The following is a 10,769-nucleotide window of genomic DNA, read 5'->3' as shown; positions in this document are numbered from 1 at the left end:
TGGCAAAATCTGACTGTACTCCCCTATTAAATTTCTTACATTAGTGGTTAGTTACCATTATGCTTAAGGCAGCAATGCAAAGGAGAAATCATCTCAGATTTGATTCTGAAGTCTCTCCTCGTAAAGGAGTGGGTTATACAGCAAATGGCTGAGCAGTGAAAAACCCTGTAGCTAAATGCTACCACATGAAATCCAAACTGAAGGCAGTTGTGACCTAGATAATATAAATGACTATGTGGATGATTTCAAAGGGTTTAAAGAGAACAACTTTGAACAGCATATTTGGATTTTTGTAGAAAGCCACAGTGAATCTGTCTCCAACCATAAATATAAAAATTCAAGTCCAACAGCTAGTAGTGTGTTCCTTAATATTTCTAAGCAATGCTTTAACAAATAACAATTGTATTATAGGATACCCTCACACAAACAGCAAAACCCTATTTCTAGTATATCTCAGACAAAAATCACTAGGGCTGGTGGAGCTGGTTCCAATATGGCAAACTTGCCACTGCACAGCACATTCATAGAGATTTCTGCAAAACAACAACAGTTTATCAACTGTACATACAAAAGAGGCTTAGGTATTTCACTTACATCAGTGAACCTAAATCTGACTTTAGACTTTTTCTGATACTAAACTGAGAAATTCTGTTTAGCTTAAAATTAATTACTTCAAATATGAAATAGATAGAAGTTGATCTGGAGAGACTAAAAGACATTCTATTCTGCATTACTTTGTCATCCTTCGTGCAAGTATTCAATGAGATAGATATACATGTGTGTGTATATAAATATAGATATCTTTCAGTAGCTTTCCAAGCTTGACCAAGATTCTCATAAGCTTTGGTTCTTGTTTCTTTGTTCTTGAGCAAACTTCCTTACAAGTGAAGCAGCTTACTATTCAATAATTAAAGCATATTAGTGCATCTTTATCTTTTTCTGTGACTGAAAAAATCCCCACCACTTCAGTTGTCATTCAAAGCACAGTATCAATAAATCTGGCTTACACACACTACCACAAGGAAACGAACAGATGAATGGGGTTCTATGTTCTGATAACATTGCCCTCTTTTATGGCAAAAAGGTTTTCATTACATGCTAGTAACAAAGAGTTGTTAAATCCATGGCAAGAACTGAATGGTTGATAATAAAAGTGTAGCAAAAAATAGGCAAGGAAAGAATGAACAGACACTGTCTATCCTGCCTCTGAAATAGCCTTAATTTTCTATGTAACATAATGGTGTTTTCAGCTCAAACATTAGAAAAAAAACAAGCTCTTTATGACACTCCCTCTCAAAAGTGTTCAGACTCAGACCAGAAGAGACTTACCTCTTTCTAAGAGAAAAACAGCCCCAGTCCCAAGCATTTGTCTTTTTGCAAGAGAGGCCAATCTTCACAATTCAACAGATACCACTAGAGCAAATTTTCCATTTCACAATTGGGTTTAATAAGCTTTGAAAGGAGAGCTCATGTTTCACACCATAATGCTGGGAGGTGAGGACAGGTTTGCCATTAAACTAGATACAGGTAGGTTGTGAACTATGCTGCTCTTCCACGTTTGGATCAGCAAGTGCCAGCACAAGTTCCCCGACAGCACAAGTGTCTGCTGGAAAATAACCCCCCAAAATCTGACCCAGCACAATCTGTACTTCTGCTGCTCAGTGTCACCAACACACATGTACACTCCTCAGAGCAGTGAGAGACCCCAGCCCACCTCTACATACTCCTCGCTGTCACTGCCCTACAGGTAAGAGCATCCCAGATGTGACAGTGCCACCCATAGGTCAGGGAAGAAGTGACCCAGATGATGCCCGCTGAGCCCAGGTGGGGCAGGGAAGTGCTGACCACTCCAGCTCAAACCATGCACCAGCCATGCCTCTCACAGCTTTTGCCACCTGTGTCCCTTGGCTGTCAAAGCTATTTCCAAGGCTTCTCTGTTCCCTACCCAAGAACAGACTAAGGGCACAGAGACAACTTCTTTTTTTTTTTTTCCCCTCCTTAAAATGCTGAAAGCATAAAATGAGCAATGCAAACTACTTACAGTTTTCTGGGAGGAAGGATATAATTTCTTCTCCCAAACAATACAAGAATTAGAGACAGCTCCAGACTCCACCTTTCAGAAACACAGTAGCAAAAAAATGAGTGCCTACTTTCCAAACAACACCCACAGACACAACCCTGTTACCTGACTACTTGCCTAAAGGGGGACAGGAGACACACAGCATGAGAAATCAGGCCAGCAACTGCCCAAAATATTTGCCATTACTGCAGATCTGCCTTCGTATCTGGCAAAAACTACTCCAGATAATGGATGCTGTGAGGGAATCCTTAAAGCAGCAAAACGGATACTGCGAGGGAGTCCTCAGGGAAGCGAACATCATTGCACCTGGGCACTTACTGCCAACACAAGTATGAGAACCAGTTCTCTCCAATTACAATGAAGATTTTCCAGACAGAGACTGTATTTGTATTTTCTTCACATACACAACTCCAGCCAGTCAGATTACTCATCACAACCAAGATCTGAGTGTCAACAAAAAATAATGTCTAGAGAGGTTGAGACATTTTCCACTAGTGCTCAGAAGGAGAAAGGTACCATCGTCATGTTCATCATGTAAAATTTCAGTCCTACTTAGTAACAGGTTTTTGTTCTGCTCTAATATGACATCATATGCAGACTGCACAGCTCACAGGTATGTGTGTATGGGAGCACTTGATAAAAAAAGCCAAAAAACTTACCATTTTTAACTTTATCTTCTGCACTCAAACTTTGAGAAGAGTCTCCAATTAGAATGCATCTGCAATAAAGTAAAATCAAACATTAAAACTCCCTTAACAACAGTGTGCCACTTATTTTTACCTTTTATCTTAATTCGCATCCTGATGAGCAACTTGTCCTTTTTTTAAAAAGAATATGCCAAAAAGACTAATTAATGTATCTGTACCAACTGTCAAGACAAACTGTTCTCCCCTCTGCCCAAAAAGGTGCCCCAACACACTTCAATAGTGCTGAATGTTTAGTTCAAACCAACACACAAAACACAGCTATGCCTAAGAGCCTTTCTAGAATCAACTAACCCTGCTCTGACAAGCTTGTACAAACCAGCAGGGGACGTCTGGCTTAGCAGACACAAAGTATCTATCAGAGAGAACCCAAAAGCAAAAAAAAAAGAAGCAGGAATACAGTTTAAATTAAATAATGTTTACATTCAACTAATTTTCTGCAAGCTAAGTCTGACCTTTTATGCTATTTTTTCAAATAAATATTGCAGACTATATCTCAACAATTTTCAAGGTCAGACCTATATATGCCAAATAAAACCAATACACAATGATAGGAGCCGCAGCCCATGCACAAAATTTATTGTGTGCTACTGTTTATAAAATACTTGAATAGTTCAGAACATGCATAAAATTTCCAACTTAGGGGTATGTACAGATTGTAGTTTATGGCAAACCAAGAAAAAAAAAAAAGGGAGATGAACTCTAGTGACATAAGTTTCAAGTCGTGTTCCAGGGGATGAGAAGAACATGTAGCAAATGTCAAAATATATAACAAAGTACACTGGCAATCAGTACAGTCCATTATTTGTGAACAAATTAGCACAGGGCTTCAATTTTTATTTTAACCAAGCAGTCCTGTAGATACCAAAATACATGCAGTCTCAAGTTTACACTTTCACTAATGCCTTAGCAGTTGAACAGAGCAATTGCTTACGCACTGCTTTGCTTAAACAAAAAGTATGTCCAATACAGTTTCAGTTTCCTTTACAGATTCAAAAATAATAAAAAGCTTGCAGCTATTCAGCCCAGTGATTATTAGCTATTTATGCAACCATAATACTCACAATAAACTAAAAGTACCCATAACATCTAGGTAACCTATAGATGTACATCATAGGTCTATATATTAAATATTTGCAAAATGAAAACATGCATACACAAAATACAATGCCAAGCTTTACAGACTTGATATGAATCAAAATTTACTTAAACAATGTACAAAGTTCAATTAAAAGTACCTTAAAATTAACACTTCCATTTTTTTTTTTTTTACTTTTAAAATTAGTATATATAATTTTTTTTTTTTTAAATTCAAGGTGGGGAAGAGTCTTGAAAAAGCTGGGCAAAAAAGTTTCTAAATTAAATATTTTTTTAAATCTGTGTTCAAGTAATAAACATTCCTACATAGAAATCTTCTGATAAGCTGTAACTAAAAAATACAGTGAATACAATATAGAATTAGCAACATCTAAGGAGTAAACCTGAGGTCAGCATTTTACAGAATGACCAACTGAGATTTTTTTTGGCATTTTTTTCTGTGTATTTAAAATACAGTTTTTGCAGCCTCAGATATTTTAAGACCATTCTAATCTATAATTTTAAAGACATTTCATGAAACTGATGTCCATTAATAAATAGTTAGCTCTTAGGGTTGTATTTGAAAGTCTGATTTAAAAAAACAAACAAACAAACTACCTCTACTGAAAGAAAAATCCCATTTGTAAACTTAAAAGTGTTGACAACGATAAGCATAAGATGCTAGTCTAGGTGTGCTTTAGTGAGAACAGCCCGATTCTTTCGCCAGATCCCTTCTGAAGCTCCAGCAGCCAGTGATGGACATCTGTGTACAGAGGTGAGGCACGCTCCCAGGAGGCTGGGTCACCGTGTAAGAGAGGGGCTGTTGTCTCAAAAGCATGATGGTCTCTCTTCAGTGGGATCAAGTCAGATGGTTTTTCACCTCGTATTAAGTAGTCACTTCAAGTGATCCCCCTATTTCATTTGTTGTCACATCAAAAAGCAGTAATCTAGGAATTCTCAGGCAAGACATGAGTGAGTAAACCAGAAGCTGACGTGGTCACTGTGCATTGTTGTTGCCAGTTCCATTGTTTCCATTGGCATTTGTTGTGTTTATAGTATTAATACCATCTTGCTGAAGAGCATCTTTTCTTGGTGGCATTCTCTCATTGATCCTATCCAAACCTTTTGCTTCTTCAAAACTGCAGATTTTATGTTGCGGAGAGAATCCTCGTATTGCTTAACAAAATGCAAATTTGATATGTCAGTAATGGAAAAATAAGTTGAAAGCATATACTTTTTCTAACAAATGATGTTTAAAAACGGGTAAGAAATCAGCCAAAGAAACTTATGGCTCTGCAACTGTATTACTAAAAGCTTCCCTACCCTGCTTTCCTGAACTGTTCACGCCAATCATGATTTTAGTTTGTCACAAAAAGAACAAAGTATGGCAAATATTCTGCAAGTAGGAATCAAGGGGTTTAAGCTCCCTTGATTGCTTCTGCCTGTCCCTGGCGGGGCCAGCTATCAACGCCAACTGCTTTTGCTGCCCAGCACACTGGGCTTATCTTAACATCCCCCTTCTGTCTGGGGCAATGTCAGTAAGATCTAAGCAGCACAGCAAGTGCAGTGGAGGCAAAGCAGCAAAGGGTTACAAAAGTAGTAGCAGATTTACATCCTGCACACGCACTGATGGCCTGATCCTGTAGTTTTCATGCAGGCAAAACTGCAGGATGTGGTTCACACTGTGCTAATCATGTGGATGATGGAAATGGACACAACCACAATCACCAAATTAGCACTGTGGTTCAACAATGGGATCATTTAAATACAAATGTATTTAAAATAAGTATAGAAAATAGATATTATTTTGCTACTGATTATTTTAATGAATGAGGTCTGTAGTTGAATTTACACTTGAAAATGGCTGACCACATAATAAAACAGAAGTCTTTGGGATGAAATAATTCTTTGGAGATTTAAATACAGCTTTCCACTCACAACAACAGGACCTCTTGCAGGTGTGTGTGAGAACAGAATATGGCACTTGTTTATATTTTTGGAGATCTGACTTCCTTAATTAAAAAAACAAAGAATAGAGTCATTAAATGGTGCTTTGCAACTAAATCTGAAAAACCCCAAAGGCAGCTCTCTCAACTGCTCTGCTGTTTGTCATTCACTTCATTGAATACTGAGCAAGAGGGAACTACAGTCTCTCTGAAAACACGCAATCTGAAGCTGAATACTCTGAACACCAAATAATTTGGTGGCATTTTGCTCAATACCACTAACAGAAGATGTATATAACATATATACAACTTATTTAGCACAGAAGCACTGATAATCCATGGAATTTAATAAGTCTTATACTGGCAGTCTGGGACATACACTGGAAGTAAATTTGATCAACAAATTATATCAGAAATCTATAGAAAAAAACATATTTATACATCTTGCACTACCAGGTGTGCCATGGAAAGTTAAAAAAGATATGTTCAAAGCCATTAAATAGATTTTATGAGAAAAGGCATGCATAAACAACCCTCCTTCCACATATAACATCCCCTCCCCACAATCAAACAAAACCTTGCAGTTGAATGCAGAAAAAAACCACTAAACACTACCATTTTTAAGGACTTCAAGACAACACCACGTATCACAACATGCTACTATACAAAAACCTACTGCATATTTTGTATAAAAAAAACAAACAAAAAGAGATCAAAAAAACCCCAAGAATTTCCCTAAAATATTAAAGATAATCATCATCCTAAAGCCAGAAATGAATGTTACATGTAAAAGGGATGAATCAATGCAGTTGATTCATCTCTGCTTGTGCAAGTTGAAAATAAAACACACCCACACAGAGTACTTTTGAATTCCCTCCCAGACACCACAGATCTCTGCCAAGGGCAAAGACTCTGATCATACCTTTTTCAGCCTCAATTGCCTCTACAGTGGCTGTACAGAAGTGAGCAGATGCATGCAAAATGAATGAGAAAGATGAAGAGTGTAATATCGCATAGCAGAAAAGGCAATGATCAATTTAATATAGTATGCTACGCCAGATTAGATTACAATTAGTTAAAATGACAATTAAGGGTTTGGGGGGGTTGTTTTTAAGTGAAAGTTCTCCTAAATTTTAACTAGTACAGTTTATTAACTAAAAGTCTATCAAGGTAACACTAATTAATTGATGCTATTAACTGCACATTTCTGTAAGTTTTGGTTGTAAATTCTGAGTTTTTTTAGGAAACCAAGAGAAAATTTCAGCTCATGTTAAAGTTGTGGTATGGTTTAAAAAATATTAAAAATCTATTTGAGATTGTTTCTGAAGATTAAAATGCATTACTGAGCTTCACTAAATTACCAGGAACGACCCTATAAAAATAAACTAGCAACATTCTAATAATAAGAAGTTATTTTTCTCTTTATCTTTAGCTCCCTAAAGTTTAACTAGTACTTCAATTCCTCACCATATTTTAAGCTAAAATGGGCATCTCTGAGAACTGATCTGTGAAATTTAAGCTGTGAAAGACAAATCTAGCAAGGTATATTTACAAAGTCTTGTAAATTGTTTAGTTGAATCAACAACAAAGTCTAAATCAGGAAGAGGTCTGGATTTAACATAGTCTTGGTGGGTGAATTAATGTGAATATGGAAAAAAAATCTATCTTACTAGCTGTTTTTCAAACTAAATAACCAGGACATCTGCTGTAATTTCTTGTGAGATCTTTCCTTATAGTTTTAGCTGTAGACGTGAAGCTTAAACATAAGGTTATTGTTACTACACCCTGAACTGTAGCTAAGTTTCAATAACAGTAACAACTTTTTACCTCCCCTACTATTTGCCATGCCTCTAATACCATAATTTCAGAAATATTAACAAAAAAATAGCACATATAGTGGTAAACCTACTTGTGTGGTGCTTGATACATACTGTTAACAACAAAAGTCATAACAGAGTATTCAAGCAAATGCTGGGGAAAATACCTATATAAGAAAATATGGCATTAGGTCAGAATAGATTTCTTTAAAGAGAATTAAGTTTATTACTTCTTATTTTCTATCCAACAAAACCCAGACACAACATTCCAATCACCTACACTATGCCTACATTATGTTGTTATGTATGAATTGCCTACACTATACTTTAGGCTCACTGTTGCATAAGATTGTAATTTCCGCTGAGATAAATAAAAAAAAAAATGGGATACTTGCATTAAGTGCTACTAAAATAATGTAGAATATTGAAGGGTAATGCAGCATTTTGACTTGCACATACTGCACTTCCCATGGAACACAAAAAAGAAGAAAAACCCTGAAAAACTCCTGCACTTAAATCTACAGAGACAAGGGCAATTCCAGAATTAAATCAAAAAGCCACTTGAATAGATGGTTATTTATGTTTAGATTAAGGAAACCTTCTCAATTTGTAAAAATAAATTTAAGAATTATTTTAGAAAGTCACCAAATAAATAATTTCATGCTATAACCAATTTGCCATACAAATACAAATCTATGTAAAAAAACCACCTCTTTCCACCATTTCCTGTTACCTGTGAAGTCTTTGTTTTCAATCTTTTCCTGAAAAGATCACGAATACTGATTTATCTCTGCAAATTATGTAGCTTGGTCATAAATACAAATTTCAAAATTTACTCCTATTTCACTCTACTTGTAGTATTATTATTCCAAAAAGACCTTGGAATATACATCACAGTTAAGAAAAAGATAATTTTCAACTTGACATAAAAGAACAAACTGACTGGAAAATACAGGCACTTAAAAAAACCCCACACTGCAAAGACTCAATTTGGAAAATAATTTTGTTGGATTCTCTTTTGCAGGTACATGGAAATTAAAACTATATTCTCTGTAAACCTTGATAAACTTCAAACAAATACTGGATCATATTAACAGGCAATTCTGAAGTCTTTGCTCTAAAAATTCTCAACTGAGAGCAAATTTTTAAGCAACAAGTTTCAATAGCATTTCCATCCTCAATTTCAGGTCTCCCCCTGCTTTACTTAAGGGATGGATCCAACAGAAAATCCTTGCCAATTTTCAACATAAAACCAAAAAACTATCTTACTGCTCCCTGACTAACAGCAGAGGCAGATATGAAAGACAGTTCAACTGATTTCCATGGAAGTACTTACAATTTTTAATTTAGGCTTGCATTTAATATGTTGCAGAATAAAGCTTTAGGTGTTTTGTAACTTTTTAAAAGATATTGACTCAATTTGGAAAATAATTTTATCAAATTCAGTTCACAGAATAAGTCACTAGGAGATGTTACTTTAAATAACAGTACTTAAATATGGACTTTTAATATTTCAGCTACTATAATGCAAGTAACATAAATAAAATAAAAAAAGTCTACATTAAAAAATTTTAGAAACATACAAAGGCCATGATTTCCCAAGGTCTGTTTTTATCCTAGTACATTAAAGCTATCTAAAAGTAACTTATGATTCGTTTTTCAAAAATATACCCATATATTTATGAAAAACAAAGAAATTCTTACTTTGACTTCTTCTATAGGATGCAGATTTGCACTTTTTTCCAAAATTATCTTTTTCAACTGACTTGTCTTTGTTTGACCTCTTCCCTACAGTTCCCAATTGCAATTCTCCCTCAGGCTGCTCTGTTCTGCAGTAGGAATCTGCTCAGGCACTGCCCTCACAGGAGTTGTGTTGTGGGCACCCTCCTGTGCAGTGTCAGTGCCAACAGGCTCCATCCTCTGAGCAGGGCCAGCAGCTCACGGGCCACAGCAGCTGGGCTGAACAAATTCCTGAAGGAATAGTGGCATTTCCTAAGGTCTAGGACAGACTGTGTTACTGCCATTAGGAACTAGAAGAGGTGTACATGCAGAAGTTGCAGATGCATTACCTTAACGGTGACTTCCAGACATATATGTGTATATCTCTTTGCCCTGATAAAAAATTTTCAGCCCAGCTCTCTAGAGAAATGTAGAAATATACTCCAATTTCTTATAACTTTCAAAGCTTCCTTATAGATTTAATAGCAACCAGCACAAACAGAGCTTTTCTCAATGTGCCATTGAAAAATTAGCATTTTGAAGACTGAAACCAGGAAAACATACTGGTCGATTCTGTGTATTTTTAAAGAAACAAAAGAACAGAATAAAAAAATTACTTCAATTAATATTACTTCAATTAATATTATGTTCTATTATTTTTGCAAATCTAGACTAGTTTAAATAACTGATAGTGTACTGATCAACAAGATACTTCAAAGAGTAATTAAGTATTTGTAGTAAGAAATCCTACTATACTATCAGTGACTGTATTTTTGCCAATATAAATTCTCTGATATTATGATGGTTTAGAAAAGTATCACTTAGTGAAGCTTTATTTTATTTTTGGTTTACTTCTAGCTTTGCAATTGAGCATTATAATTTGAAAACTACTTTTTAAAGACTGAAACAATAACATGCTTATCAGTAAAGAGAAGTTACTTCAGTTTAAGAAGAACTAACAGTTGGCATGATTTATTTTGAACAATCGACATGACTAAAATAAATGAGGTCTATTAATGTCGTGCGTCCAGGAATATTGCCATCAAAAGTTCTAGTCAAGAAAAACCACACCCACAAAAATCCAAAAGGCATTTTGCATACTTTCCAAATGTCCCACATTTTCAGTAATGGTGGAAAGTCACATGTTTTATGTTTAAAAAATTTTCTAGTCAGTTTGATCCTCTCTGATATTTGTAATGCAACATGCATAAAAATCTGTTAAATGAGAGGAATGCAGACTCATTTTTTAAGCATAATAAAGTATCTTATTAAACAATGGAAATTAAAGCTAGAACATATGCTTTTGGAATAGTTGAATGGATTAGGAAACATACACCATTTCTTGTTATAGACATTCACAAAACAATCACATACATACACTGGACATATAAACTTACTTGTAGACATTATATGTCCACTGAAAAAT

The 10,769-nt window shown here is 35.4% G+C and overlaps 1 protein-coding gene across 8 annotated transcripts in view; it reads right to left on the bottom strand.

The window, feature by feature from the left end:
- The window catches only part of PPP3CB (protein phosphatase 3 catalytic subunit beta), a 48,267-nt gene that overhangs the window by 3,499 nt on the left and 33,999 nt on the right, over positions 1 to 10,769 (bottom strand). For 3 of the 8 annotated variants that reach the window (XM_064663782.1, XM_064663783.1, XM_064663784.1), the window contains 2 exons: positions 6,730 to 6,759; positions 3,336 to 5,037 (listed from right to left, as the gene is read on the bottom strand). In XM_064663782.1, the coding sequence (XP_064519852.1) occupies positions 4,859 to 5,037; positions 6,730 to 6,759 (209 nt within the window). In that variant the 3' untranslated portion in view covers positions 3,336 to 4,858. Of the gene's footprint in view, positions 1 to 2,041; positions 2,114 to 2,739; positions 2,799 to 3,335; positions 5,038 to 6,729; positions 6,760 to 10,769 lie in introns of those variants that run through there. The other 5 variants (XM_064663786.1, XM_064663785.1, XM_064663787.1 and 2 more) reach the window with 3 other exon arrangements.

Source organism: Pseudopipra pipra, chromosome 8 (assembly GCF_036250125.1).
Source record: "Pseudopipra pipra isolate bDixPip1 chromosome 8, bDixPip1.hap1, whole genome shotgun sequence".
In the NCBI taxonomy this organism is placed as follows: Eukaryota; Metazoa; Chordata; class Aves; order Passeriformes; family Pipridae; genus Pseudopipra; species Pseudopipra pipra.
Note: the sequence above shows the minus strand (reverse complement) of the source record. Positions and strands in the feature narration are given on the sequence as shown.